Source organism: Eleutherodactylus coqui, chromosome 5, assembly GCF_035609145.1.
Source record: "Eleutherodactylus coqui strain aEleCoq1 chromosome 5, aEleCoq1.hap1, whole genome shotgun sequence".
NCBI classification, from domain to species: Eukaryota; Metazoa; Chordata; class Amphibia; order Anura; family Eleutherodactylidae; genus Eleutherodactylus; species Eleutherodactylus coqui.
In genome coordinates this window covers 69,177,646-69,192,965 of record NC_089841.1, presented here as the reverse complement: position 1 = coordinate 69,192,965, position 15,320 = coordinate 69,177,646, and the positions used below count along the sequence as shown (strand labels likewise).

General features: G+C 43.0%; 1 protein-coding gene across 2 annotated transcripts in view; it reads left to right on the top strand.

The window, feature by feature from the left end:
- LOC136627520 (von Willebrand factor A domain-containing protein 5A-like) overlaps positions 1 to 15,320 on the top strand; it is a 217,266-nt gene that overhangs the window by 165,432 nt on the left and 36,514 nt on the right. For both annotated transcript variants that reach the window (XM_066602699.1, XM_066602698.1), the window contains exons 17-20: positions 4,281 to 4,298; positions 10,118 to 10,150; positions 12,347 to 12,391; positions 12,950 to 12,970. In XM_066602699.1, coding sequence (XP_066458796.1) covers positions 4,281 to 4,298; positions 10,118 to 10,150; positions 12,347 to 12,391; positions 12,950 to 12,970 — 117 coding nt within the window. The remainder of the gene's footprint in view (positions 1 to 4,280; positions 4,299 to 10,117; positions 10,151 to 12,346; positions 12,392 to 12,949; positions 12,971 to 15,320) is intronic.

Below are 15,320 nucleotides of genomic sequence, written 5' to 3'. Positions count from 1 at the left end.
ATTGAGGTCGATGCCTCGGAACAAGGAGTAGGGGCGGTTCTCTCCCAGGAATCATCAGGTCGGGCCGGTCTCCTTGTGCCTTTTTTCCTAAGAAGCTCAACCAGGCAGAACGCAATTATGATATTGGTAATAGGGAATTGTTAGCTCTAAAATGGGCCTTCGAAGAAAGGAGATACCTCCTGGAGGGGGCCTGGCACCCTATTACGGTCTTTACGGACCATAAGTACTTGGTTTATTTGGAGTCCGCTAAGCGCCTTAACGCCCAGCAGGCACGCTGGGCTCTGTTTTTCACGCGTTTCAATTTTGTTGTTACTTATGTGCCTAGATCTAAGAATGTGAAGGCAGATGACCTGTCATGCAGTTTGGGGGCCCTGAGGTGGACGATTTCCAGCCAGAGTGCATTTTGCCCCGGGTGTTGTGGTTGCAGCTCTGACATCTGACTTCTCCACTTAACTCCTGGCAGCCCAACAGGCGGTTCCCGAGGATCTCCCAGAAGGGAGGTTGTTCGTTCCTAGTGTACTACGTCTCCTTGTGGTGGAGGAAATCTATTCGTCTGTTCTGGCTGGTCATCCAGAGGTCCGAGGGACATTTGAACTGTGTGCCCAGTTGTATTGGTGGCCGCAGATGTCTCAGGATGTCAAGGACTTTGTTAGGTCATGCTCCACTTGCGCCCGGAGTAAGAGTGTACGTAGACTTTCTGATGGGCCGCTTCTCCCTCTTACTGTTCCAGATAGACCATAGTCCCATCTGTCGATGGACTTTATTACGGATTTACCCATGTCTCAGGGCTGTTCTGTTATTCTGGTGGTGGTTGACAGGTTTTCTAAAATGGGCCATTTTATACTGTTGAAGAAGCTTCTCTCAGCACCAGAGTTAGAAGATTGTGCGTCTTCATGGTGTTTGGATCGAAATAGTTTCTGACCAAGGAGTGCAATTCGTTGCCCGGTTCTGGCAGGCTTTCTGTAGGTGCTTGGGAATCGGGTTGTCTTACTCCTCTGCCTTTGACCCCGAAACCAATGGACAGACCGAACGTATGAACCAGGAGATTGTGCAATATCTCAGAATGTATGTAAGTGACCAGCAGAATCATTGGGCTGACTATTTGGTGCTGCCCAAGTTTGCCATGAACAATCGCACTAGTTCTGCGTCGGGTGTTTCTCCTTTCTTCTGCAATTCTGGGCGCCACCCCTGTTTTTCTGTCTTGTTCCCCTCCTCTTCCAACAATCCGTCAGCAGACACGTTTGTGCAGAACTTGCAGGAGGTGTGGGGCAAGGTGCGTAGTAACTTGGAGCATTCGCGGGTGGTGAAGCAGGGAAAGAGCATGAGCCAACATACAGTTTCAGAACCATTTGCCGTGGGCCAGTTGGTGTATCTGTCTTTTAAGAATTTGAAATTAAAGGTAACCTCACTAAAGCTAGTTCCTCGGCTCGTGGGGCCGTTTTCAGTCACCTGAGTTATTAACCCCATGGCATATGAGTTGGCCCTGCCAGACTCATGGAAGGTCCATAGGGTTTTTCACAAGTCACTGCTTAAAGGGGTTGTCCCGCGCCAAAACGGGTTTGTTTTTTTTTCAACCCCCCCTCCGTTACAGACTAGGCTCCCTCGTGCTGGCTCTCAGCCATCTGCTAGACTGCTTACTCACGAACTCCTGCCAGAAGATTAGCAGACTAACTTGCTAACTCCCTTGCACTCAATTTGCAAACACATATAAGATGCATGACACACCAGACATAACCCAGACGTTAACCCATTCAGTGCTGCAGAGGTGCAATACACATCAAATTCACTCACATAGAAGACACTGACAAGCCAAATGCACAAGACAAACACTTTTTTACTTATGGAGGGACCCCGTTAACTCTGGGCCACTATGCAAGTGCATAGGATATATACAAATCCTGATCATATGCTGTGTAAAATGTGTACTACAGTATATGAGAATCATAGAATGGTAGCGTTAGAAGAGAGCTCCAGGATCATTGCGTTCAACCCCTGCTCAATGCAGGAGTCACTAAATCATCCCAGACAGTTGTCTGTCCAGCCTCTGTTTGAAAACTTCCATTGAAGTTGAACTCACCACCTCCCGTGGTAACCTGTTCCACTCATTGATCGCCCTCACTGTCAGAAAGGTTTTGTCTAATCTGTGTCTCCTCCCTTTCTGTTTCATTCCATTACTTCTAGTCTTTCCTTGTGCAAATGAGAATAGGGAATAGGGCTGATCCCTCTGCACTGTGACAGCCCTTCAGATATTTGTAGGCAGCTATTAAGTCTCCTCTCAGTCTTTTTTTTGGCAAACCAAACCTTCTCAGATCCTTTAACCGTTCCTTATAGGACATGATTTGCAGACCGCTCTCCATCTTGGTAACTCTTCTCTGAACTTGCTGCAGTTTGTCTGTCTTTTTTAAATTGGGGTGCCCAGAACTGGACACAGTATTCCAGATGAGGTCTGACTACGGAAGAGTAGAGGGGATAATGACCTCACGTGATTTAGACTCTATGCTTCTCTTAATATATCCCAGAATTGTTTGCCTTTTTTGCTGCTACATCACACTGTTGACTCATATTCAGCCTGTGATCTATTAGTATACCCAAGTCTTTTTCACATGTGCTGCTGCTTAGCCCAATTCCTCCCATTCTGTATGTGCTTTTTTCATTTTTCTTGCCCATATGTAGGAACTTGTATTTCTCCTTGCTGAATACCATTCTGTTAGTCTCCGCATACTGTTCAAGCTTTTCTAGATCTTTTTGAATCTTCTCTCCCTTCTCTAGTGTTAACTATCCCTCCTAGCTTTGTGTCATCTGCAAATTTGAACAGCTTCTTCTCAATTCCCTGCTCCAGATCATTTATAAAAATGTTGAAGAACACTGAGCCCAGGACAGAGCCTTATAGTACCTCACATGATAGTCTTCCAATTGGATGTGCAGCCATTTATGACTACTCTTTGAGTACGATCACTCAACCAGTTGCGAATCCACCTAACAGTTGCCTTGTCAATCCCATATTTGGTCATTTTCTTAAATAAGGATGGTATGAGATACTTTGTCACATGCTTTACTAAAGTCAAGATATACTATATCTACCGCATTTCCCTGATCAGCCCAGTCCGTGATTCTGTCATGGAAGGAAATTAGAGTAGTCTGAAATGACTTGTTTGTTACAAACCCATACTTGCTCTGGTTAATTGCTCCATTCTCATCCAAGTACTTGCATACATGCTGTTTAATAATTTGTTCAAGGATCTTTCCCAGTATGGAAGTCAGGCTCACAGGACTGTAGTTTCCTGGATCCACCTTCTTCCCTTTTTTGAAGATGGGGACAACATTTGCCCTTTTCCAATCTTCTGGGACCCTTCCTGTACTGCAGGAATTTTCAAAGATTATGGCGAGTGGTTCAGCAATTACTTCTGCTGCTTCCTTCAGTATCCTAGGATGTACTTCATCTGGACCTTGAGACTTGAATTCATTTAAGTTAGCTAAGTTTCCTGAGTCCATCCCCTTTCTTTTTTTGAAAATAGGAACAACATTTGCCCTTTTCCACTCTTCTGGGACTTCTCCTGTTCTCCAAGAATTTTCAACAATAATGGCGAGTTGTTCAGCAATTACCTCAGCTAAATTACATGAATTCAAGTATGCAGGTTTAGATGAATTACATCCTTGGGTACTAAAGGAAGCAGCAAAGTGTTCCCACACAGTCTCTCTGCTTATAGATAGCCTGCATTCTTTTATCTTTTCAATAGCACAGGGAAGATCAGTTGATGTTACATTAACAAACTGAGAGAAAACAGATACAAAATAGGAATTTAAAAGTTCGGCCTTCTCAACATCATGTTTAACCAATTCACATTTTAATCCTTCAAACTTCCTATAGCATCTTTGGAGACCATTGCGGTTCTCTGCCATAGCTGTGACAGCTGTGGCAGGGAATTCCTTTATCCAAAACTGCTGGAAGTTAATATGCTACAACTACAGGTCTAGTCTATTGTACAAATATGGGTATAATCTTTTCTATTTGGACTTAGGTGGGTTTCAATATTTCCAAAAATGTTATCCAGGATCAAATTGATCATAACATTGAAGACAGATGTAGCAGAGCTGAATTGTTCATCTGGCTGTATTTTTTATGCATTGCAATAATCCATTCACTTCCACTCTTATTTTTATTTGATATACCTGAATTTACTCTGCAGTTCTTCCTTGTGATTGTTCCTAGAATGGACATTAATAACTGGTGTATTGACTCTTGTTCTCCAACTTCTCATCATTTGCTTTTCTGTTCACAGCTTCAAGGCGCGCTCCAGGTACAGTATAGTTCCATATATTCTGCTCAGGTTATCCTCTTGAATCCCTTCTTCTGTGTGAATTCAGCATACTGTGAGATATGCTTTAATACAGAGGTGGTACAGCTCCGACTTCTGGGGTCCCCACAGATCATAAAATGGATACCCTGCAATATCACAGTTAACATAGGTATGAGCAGGTGTAGTATAGCCAGGCAAAGAAAGCTCTTGGATGAGTAGTATAGCTTATTTAAAAGAGGTTTTCCAGGAAGAATACTATTGATGAACTATCATCAGAATAGGTCATTAATAGTTGATTGGCTGGGGTCCATGGCTCGGGATTTTGACCAATTAGCTAATCTGTACTCCAACCTCTGTGAAGTGTCCAGCGCTTGTAATTGCAAGTGCGACTCTCATTGAAATCAATGCGAGCCGTGTCTGCAGTTACAAGCGTCGGCCAGTACAGAGGTCAGAGCAGTGACTTTCACTGCTTCCACTTCGACTTCTATGTAATTGTGGCGCTGTCAGCGGGCGCACAGTCAGATTATTGTATAATTCTAAACTTAAGCACAGGTGAGTAACTAAAGTTGTAGTGCAGTCAGGGACCAAGTGAGAAAATAGGTGAATCATGATGTGCAGCTCAGTGCAGTCCTATGCATGTGTCCATCACTCAATTGTTGTCCAGGACTAAGATAAGAACCTCCATCACATCAGGAATCGCCAGATTTTCTTTTTGGATTCCAAGAGAAGTGATTACATGAAGGACTACAGGTCTGTTCTCCGTTATCATCTCTTTTCATACTGTAAGAAATTAAAATCCATTCCTGCTGCAGCGCGCCCAGCAGCACGCCAGTGAGGGGCATCCTCAGCTCTTATTCATCACTGGGAGCATACTATGGGCATAAGTGGGCAAAGATCACTCTACATGATTTATGGATCCAGGACATTTCATCTTATCTTCCTGTCATTATCATCTGCTTTTCTTTCGGGGGGGGGGGGGGGGGGGTGCAGAAGCTGGAAGGTTCAGTTATACTGTATCATAAAGGGAATATTTCATGCATTTCATTTTAGTTTCATGTAATATTAAATACTCTTGTATAAAACAAAAAAAGTAATATGGAGGTGATACCTTTATTAGCTACCCAGAAAATTAGATTACAAACTTTTGAAACCACATATGGTTTCGTCTTCAGACTATAGCCAGATTAAAAGACAGCTGGTATACAGCTGTGCGCTCCGAGCAGGGTATGCAGAACACAGCTGGAGCGCTATCTTTTTCATACTCCAGCTGTGTTCTCCGAGCTGGATACCAGCTGAAACAATAGTATCAGCAGTATTCCGCTGAGAACTCAGTGCGCGGCACTGATAAGACCCATAGTTGTCTTTCAGCTTGCTGAAAGACAACGATGATCGAATTGTTAATGAAATCTGCACGCTGGCACAATCACCTCCATTCAGAGTAAACGGGCAGTTGTTCACAGATAAATGATTGCATGTTTACACAAGCCGATCAGTGTTTGATTCTTATACCTGCATAAACTGAATGGCAAATGAATTTTCATTCATTGTTAAGTCACTGACAGTGTTTACACTGACTGATTATTGTTCACTTTTCCACAATCCAGCGATAAAATGAATTAATTGTTCTGGGTAAAAAGGCCCCCGATGTCTGGACAGTCATATCGTTTGATTTTCCCATATCCAGCGATAAGCTGAATGATGATCGGGACATGTTAAAGGGTCCTTAGAGTGTACAGGAAGTGATGGAGTATAGATCCTCCCCAAATATTCAGTAGTGACAGGGAAGCTGCAGAGCCTTATCTGGGGGTAATATTGTTACTATCCCGCCTTCTCTACTCTTCCATCAATACAATTGAGCGGTCATTAGCTCAGCTCTCCTTACTAAGAAAGAAATTTCACAGTTCATGCAGAAAAGCTGAGAAGTGAACTACAGACAATAGGAAATTGCTATAGTGGCAAGTGTGAAAACTGCAGTAGTGCAAGATTTCTTTTTGTGGATAAATGTATAAAAACATGACTGTATTAACAAATTAATTTATAATGAAAACCTGACGCAAATAAGATTTCATTTTCTGATGACAGATTCCCTTCAGAGGACATTTTCTTCTTTGCAGTAACTTATAACCCTTTTTATTAGTAGGACACTCTACCAAAATCCTAAACAGCTGAGTTGTATTCTCATTGATATTTTCCCTGCACAGTGCCACTTCTGACCAGCTGTTGTGTAGAGCACCACAATAGGGCACTATTCTAGTCAATTGGGCTGAGTTGTAAAATCGTAGAACAGAGTTAGAAGGGACCTCCAGCGTCATCGGGTCCAACCCCCTGCTCAACGCAGGATTCACTAAATCATCCCAGACAAATATTTGTCCAGCCTTTGTTTGAACACTTCCATTGAAGGAGAACTCACCACCTCCCGTGGTAACCTGTTTCACTCATTGATCATCCTTAATGTCAGAATGTTTTATCTAATATCTAATGTGTCCTTCTCCCTTTCAGTTTCATCCCATTGCTTCTAGTCTTTCCTTGTGCAAAAGGGTGGATCCCTCTGCACTGTGACAGCCCTTCAGATATTTGTAGACAGCTATTGTCTCCTCTCAGCCTTCTTTTTTGCAAGCTAAACATTCCCAGATCCTTTAACCGTTCCTCATAGGACATGATTTGCAGACCGCTCACCATCCTTGTAGCTCTTCTCTGAACTTGCTCCAGTTTGTCTGTCTTTTTTAAAGTGGGGTGCCCAGAACTGGACACAGTATTCCAGATGAGATCTGAGTAAGGAAGAGTAGAGGCAGATAATTATCTCTTGTGATCTAGGCTCTATGCTTGTCTTAAGAATTGTGCGAGCCTTTTTTGCTGCTGCATCTTACTGTTAACTCATGTTCAGACTGTAATCTATTAGTATACCCAAGTTTTTTCACATGTGCTGCTTAGCTCAATTCCTCCCATTCTGTTTTTTTTTCCCCTTTTTCTTGCCCAGATGTAGGACCTTGTATTTATCCTTGTTAAATACCATTCTGTTAGTCACCACCTACTGTTCAAGCTTTTCTAGATCTTTTTGAATCCTCTTTCCCTCTTCCCTAGTGTTAGCTATCCCTCCTAGCTTTGTGTCATCTGCAAACTTGATTAGTTTCCCTCCTCCAGATCATTTATAAAAAATGTTGGAAAAACACTGGGCCTAGGACAGAGCCTTGTGGTACCCCACTTGATACATTCTTCCCATTGGATGTGCAGCTATTTATGATCATTCTTTGAGTACAATCACTCAACCAGTTGCTTTGTCCATCCCATAATTGGTCATTTTTTTCAATAAGGATGGTATGAGATACTTTGACAAATGCTTTACTGAAGTCAAGATATACTATATCCACCGCATTTTCCCAATCAACCCAGTCGGTGGTTCTGTCATAGAAGAAAATTAGATTAGTCCCATGCTGGCTCTAGTTAATTGCTCCATTCTCATCGAAGCACTTGCATATATGCTGTTTATTAATTTGATCAAAGATCTTTCCCACTATAGAAGTCAGGCTCACAGGCCTGTAGCTTCCTGCATCCATGTTCTTCCCTTTTTCGAAGATTGGGACAACATTTGCCCTTTTCCAATCTAAGGGATAGGGACTTAAATTGCCCTATACTTTCTGCAGACTGCATTATATTTTTCTTTACCAAATGGAAAGCGGGGGGGAATATTTAAACATATTTTTCTTCCCTTTGAGCATGTAAGTTTTGTGTTGATCCCTCCAGGTATCTTTAAATGCTTCCCATTTTTCCTTCTTTTAGGGATTGTTAACAATTGTGCTTTGAAAATCTAATTTCACAATACTTTCCATCCTTCCTTTGGACATTTCTGTTCTTAAGAACATCCAGACATTGGATCCTTCTTATCCTCTTTTTGAGTCCATTAAAAGGTGCCTTTCTGAAATCCAACCTTGAGGTCTGAGTTTTCTCAGGTCTTCCTCCCCTTGTTCTCCAAAATTCAATGATAGCGTGGTCACTGCCTCCTAAGGTCCCAACCACTCTTCCTTCCTCAACCATTTACTACATGTTGGTAAGAATTTGATCCAAGATAGCAGATCCCCTTGTTTTATCTTCTAACTTTTGGGAGGTAAAGTTGTCAGCAAGAGCGGATAAGAATTTGTTGCATCCATTACTTTTACCTGAGATTCCCAACAAATGTCTGCATGGTTAAAAATCTTCCATAATCACTATGTCATGCTTTTTTGAGAGCTTGGCCATGTGATGTAGAAAGAGTTCATCAATATCTTCTGCTTGTCCAGGCAGCCTATAGTAAATGCCTACAATGGTGTCCTTTCTGTTCTCTCCTTGTATTCTTACCTAAATAGTTTCTACAGAACTCCCATGCTCTGAAGCTTCAATCTCTGTGGAGATGTATGCTTTCATAACATACAACACAACACCTCCTCCCCTCGTAATTCCTTTGCAGCTAAAGAGCTGCTCTTCCTTACTAGTGCTGGGGTGCTTTTGCTTTAGGGATTCAAGGGGGTTCCCAGCGGTTGAACACCGCAGTCAGTAATATATGGCATATCTTAATGTAGTGACAGTAGTAATAGTTTTGTAAGAAAGAGTTAACAAAAGAGTCACTTAATTTGGCAAAACTTGCACTAACTATATTAAGATAAATCAAACGACATAATATTTGATGCAACTCACTGCCTCTGTCACACTCCTTTGTATATTTTTGGCTATTGTACACTGATATTGTGTTCCAAACAATGGAGCTAGTCAGCAATATATTTTGCGCAGCCATTGTGAGTTGTTTAGTTGTGCCCTTTTGATGGATCCACCTGTTATGTCATAGAAGATTATAAATGGCCCATGGCAATCTTCTAATGCACGTTCTACCACTTTTTTGGTGCAATTTTTCCAGAAAGGTCTCCTAAGTTCACCATATAGTGGATAACAGGAATGGTAACAAAAAACGTAAAGATTAGAATATAAAACATGATTTATCGATCGCATCGCAGTGTGATAGGTTATAATGGGAGGTGTACTCAGATCCAATGTTGGCACTGAGTATACAGTATTAGGCCTCATTCAGACGAGCGCTGTTTTCGCGCTGCTAAGCTGCAAGCTCCATAAAGTCGCCCATTCACACGATCTGAGGCGCTTGCTCTGTGCTTTCAAGGCTCCCATAGGAGCCTATGGAAAACACGCAGCAAAGATAGGGCATGTCCTATCTTTGCACTCACCTCAGAACTGACATGTGAGTTTGCACTCGCATGTCCTATCTTTGTTAGACACGCTGATTCAGCGCGTCTAACAATTGTCCATGCGAACGCTTCTATAGGAACCTATTGGCTCCTATAAAAGTGCGTTCTGAGTGCTGCTTAGCAATGCTAAAAACACGCTCATGTGAATGAGCCCTTAGGGTAGGATCACATATAGCAGTAACCATGTAAATGGATAGTGTGGTCATAAATCAGCAATGCCCGCTAAGTGTAGACTTACTATTAGCTAATTTTTCTTATAAGAATCACCTGTAATTAGCCCTGGAAGGAGTCTTCCTCCATTTACAACTGCAGACAATGACAAGGTAAGTCCACCACCTATCAGCTAAAAATGGAGGCAATCAAAAGAAATCTGGATCATGCAGAGAATCCGCAGAGTGACAAACAGAAAACAAATTCATCTCCAATATACTTTTAGCAATAAATTCTATCATATTCCTTAGTTATTTAACTTGTAAAGTGAACATAGACTTGTAGTGTCACAGCTCTAATTCTCTTTCTATTTTTTCTTAACAGCTTACTTGATGTCTGGTATGTAAAGCTAATTCTCTTTTTTTTTTCTTCACCTAATAGCTTTCATGATGATGACCAGTTCATGTTTGTCAGGTTTGCAAAACCTTATCTTCTGCTTTAGCTTATTATGGAGAACAGATGGGATGTTATAGGAAGTGTACACACTATCACTATCCTATATTGTAATGACCCAACATACTCATCACCTAAGACATGCTCAAGTATCACCCTCAAAACCTACTACCGTCATTACTCACTAACATTCATTCCCAAACTCATGATGACCATCATCAACCAACACCATAACTGCCAAATACAATCTCAATCTGCATTGATAGGACCCACTACCATCCTCCTCCAACAATCAGCACCATCCTCACCCAACACCAGTCTGATCTAACAGGAGCCCTTCAGTAATTTACATCTGTGTATTGTGTCAGGCACTAGAACTCAGATGCTGCCATTCACTTAAAGGGGTTGTCCCGCGGCAGCAAGTGGGGGTATACACTTCTGTATGGCCATATTAATGCACTCTGTAATGTACATCGTGCATTAAATATGAGCCATACAGAAGTTATTGACTTACCTGCTCCGTTGCTGGCGTCCCCGTTGCCATGGTGCCGTCTAACTTCAACGTCTAATCGCCCGATTAGACGCGCTTGCGCAGATGGGTCTTTTCCCTTCGGCTCGGTCCGGCAGCAGCGGCGTTCTGGCTCCGCCCCCTTGTATGTGTCATCGCGTAGCTCCACCCCCGTCACATGTGCCGATTCCAGCCAATCGAGAGGCTGGAAGTACAGATGTAATTATTGCAGAGCAGTTTATAAAAAGAAAGCTGCACTGTGATTGGTTGCTATGGGCAATAAAGACAGTTTTTATGTTAGACAGTTTTGATAAATGAGGCCCACTGTTTGTGCAGTTTGCTCCATAGTAAGGCTCACTACCTAAATATTGCATAACATTTGTGAATAAAGTCCGAAACATTAAAGATTATAAAACACGGGGGCCCAGCATTCACTTCAGAACAGTCCTGTCTACACTCCTTTTTTTGCCCAAAGGACACACCTTTCACCACTCCTTAAACCCAGCAATGACGCTTTTAACTGAAATGGGCTTACCACCCATCCGGGATCAATTCAGTCTTTTTCTTCACACAGAGATTGGCAAAGCTGTGGATTCAGATGCCAACATTTATTGGTCCCCGTTCTCTCAAGGACAGGAGGTCATTGACCAAAGCTCCCTCAGCTCTTCTGTCCTACTCTCTGCTCAAGATTTACTCAGTTCAGGATCAGTCTTCCCTTTTATCAGATGGCCCACTCTCTCTGGTTTGATTCAGCTGAATTTCTCCTCAGCTGGTTCTCTTTCAGCACCTGTCATCTCTCCGCCGCTTACACACAGATCCTGAATGGATCCCCCCATTAGCTCTCCTCTGCTTATATACACACACACAGATCCTGAATGGATCCCCCCCATTAGCTGTCCTCAGCTTATACACACTCATCCTGATTGTCTCTCTCCATTAGCTCTCCTCTGCTTATACACACACACACACACACAGATCCTGGCTGGATCAACCCATTAGCTGTCCTCTGCTTATGCACACTCCCCCCCCCCCCCTCCCCTCATTAGCTCTCCTCTTCTTACAAGCACAGATCCTGACTGGCTCTTCCCATTAGCCCTCCTCCACTTACACACACAAATCCTGACTGTCTCTCTCCATTAGCTCTCCTTTGCCTACACACATATCCTGACTGTCTCTCCCCATTAGCTGTCCTCTGCTTACACACATGGACTCTGACTTGCTTCTTCTGCTTTCGGTTTTGCACATAGGAGCACTTATCACTCTCTTATTTGCTCTGTGTCTCATTTTGGTTTCACTTCCACATCACAGCAACTTGTGTCTCTATGGCAGCAACCAGGTCCTCAAGAGAGCCTCCCAGTGTAGCGACCGAGACGCAGGGCACAACACTAAGGAGATGGCAGGAGTAGTAGTTAGGAATGTCACGGGGGCTCTACCAACTCCTCCCTTGAGGGACCCGTGTGACCCTTTGCCAAGGCCCTGACAGCCCCCTTCAGGCCAACACTGGTGGTGAGATTTGCCTCTATATGGGGTTGTCACAGGTGATGCCATTTTAGTCAGTCATCCCATATAGGTATTACATGTGGATTTCAGAGCTGCTATCTCCTAAATAATTAATAACATCTATGTGGAACATTTGGAAGGGACCGATGTGAAGAAAAAAAAAATCACATGATCTATTTTTTCTTTTTTTTTTCCTTCTTACTTTTCAGAAGACTACGACGACTATTCAGACATGTATGTTAATTCTCCGGGTGGTAAGTTCTGTTTTTCTGAACTATGTTATTATCATCACATAAACTATTGAAGAAAAGTGTGCTAGTATACAGATGGGTGCCGTTTTGGCTCGCACTGGGGGAGTTTAGGCTGGGTTTAGGTGTTATTTTTGCAGCTGTTTTGCTGTGTATTTTGGGGGAAACTTCAGCTTCCCATCCAACAATATACTATTCTGTGTGCCCCATGTGAAAATATTATTCTATAGGGGTTTCTCAGGACTGAAACATTACTAATATTCTATAAAGCTTATCTGTAACAGCTGTATATGAATATTCATTATTCCATAACTACCCTACTACTCAATAATAGTCCAAACCAATTTTTTGTCCTGTTGCAGGAACAAATACTGCATAGTGACCATTCAGATAAATGGACATCCATTAAAAGCATGCCCGGCTCACTGGAGGGTCCCAAGTGGGGTACCCCCTCTATGAATTCTATATATTTAGGGTGACATGTAGATAGCGATTGTCCTTATGAGATAACCACTTTAATGTGAAATGCAGTTCTCAAACATTGCAATCTGCTTTTCTTTTCAGACATGGATTGCTTACCTGTAGGTAGGTATGATTCCATTTATTCTCATTGGGTTTTCCTTCATGCCAATTATTATACAATTATTACTATATTATACCAGTGGTTCAGGAGTCCCCTATATACAACTCTGCAGATGTTGGCAGCTCTACAGAGTTTTGTGCACTTCTGAGAGGTCACATCTAGAACTTGGCACTGTGCCAAGAGCAAAGACTACTCGAAAAAAAAGTCCAAGTAGTAGAGTAAACTTTTAAATATAGCAAATGGTGTTGAGCCAGACTGAATGGTGAAAGTAACAAATCCTATTTAATATCACCTAGAGATATGTCTTTTTATTTTATTACTGAACTATAGTTATGATAAGGCCCCCACTAGTGCACAATAGAGGATAGTGCAGAAGTAGTTATATCATTTTTATTACAAAACTAGTTCAATTACCTAAATTGTAACACATGGAAATTATAATTTAAAATTCAGAAAGTACATCAAATGTTTGTTTTTGACATAATGATCAACCATCGCACCCTCAAGATCGGTGCAACCTTGGAGATAAGTCACATGAACACATGCATCCCTACTAGAGATGAGGGAGCACCAAAATGCTCGGGTGCTCGTTACTCGAGTCGAACTTCCCGCGATGCTCGAGGGTTCGTTTCGAGTAACGAACCTCATTGAAGTCAATGGGCAACCCGAGCATTTTTGTATGGGATCTATGCTCCGCTAAGGCTTTCATTTGTGAAAATCTGGGCAATTCAAGAAAGTGATGGGAACGACACAGAAACGGATAGGGCAGGCGAGGGGCTACATGTTGGGCTGCATCTCAAGTTCCCAGGTCCCACTATTAAGCCACAATAGCGGCAAGAGTGGGGCCCCCCCTCCCAACAACTTTTACTTCTGAAAAGCCCTCATTAGCATGGCATACCTTAGCTAAGCACCACACTACTTCCAACAAAGCACAATCACTGCCTGCATGACACTCCGCTGCCACTTCTCCTGGGTAACATGCTGCCCAACCGCCCATTTCAGTAATAGTAGCCAACAAGACAGGCCAGTGGTAGGCCTTAAGTATTTTGCTTCAATTTTTTAAAATGGTGAGGTGAAAAACCAGACAGACACCGTATGCAGCGTATATATGCATACTTTCCCTCTGCCGGGATGACGGCGATCATGTAACGGACACAGCGGAGCCAGGAAACAATTATGCACAAGCCTGCTGTAACGCTTAGCTGGGTAATAATGAGCGACTACCACACCCAGCAGACACGCAGTAAACTGAACACGGTCACAGGCAGCCCAAAGATTTTTTTTTCCAATTAGTTTGAAAAAGCCCACTGCCTATATAGCCAGTATATCTCTTTCCCTGTACCACTGTCCCTGCCTCACCAGTACTGCCCCTATACTCAGTAAAATGACTGCAGACTGAGGACGCTATGATCTGCACGCCCGATATACAAAAAAAAAAAAATGTGCAAAACTGCTAAAAGCAGCCTCAACAGTACTGCACACGGTCAGATGTGGCCCTAAGAAGGACCGTTGGGGTTCTTGAAGACGAAGATAACAGCCTAACACTCTCCCTATAGCAGCTACAGCAGGACGGCACTTTCACTAATGTCTCTCAGCGTGCATCTGTGGCGAGCCGCGGCCGGCCCCAGTTAATATACTCGGGTGTCACCTGATCTCCCCAGCCACTCACTGCAGGGGGGTGGAATAGGGCCGGAACTTCACAGGAGGAAGTTGTAATGCCTTCCCTGTGTTTCTATTGGCCAGAAAACGGCGCAAACTTTTCTGGGAAGAAAATGGAAGTGACTCGAACACCGCGCGGTGCTCGTCTCGAGTAACGAGCATCTCGAGTACCCTAATACTCGAACGAGCATCAAGCTCGGACGAGTACGCTCGCTCATCTCTAATCCCTACACATTTGAACTGGAATGTTACTGAATTCCTCAGTGACAGCGAGCTTCAATTCGTCGCCTGTTGAAATTGGAAGCGTGTACGCTTTATGTAATTACAACGACGAGTGCTGTGGACTGATGTGGCCAAGTTCCATGTGTCCGAAGGTGGTACCAGACACAACTGTCTTTATTGGTGATCAGAAAACCCTGAAATGACAATTATCCTGGTGTGGTGTTCTGGGCAGGAATTTTGCATCAGGGATTGATGGGCCCATTCTTCTTTTTTGAGGGATCTGTGACAGCAAATAGTTACTTGGATCTGCTTCACCACTGTTTATCCTATCACCCAGGACTGGGATATTTTCAACAGCATGTGGTGGCTGCGGGATGGGGCCCCAGCTTATTATTCACTCTGTGTTTGTGACTGGTTAGATGAGATGTTTCCAGAACGTTGGATAGGCAGATGTGAGCCAGTGGAGTTTTT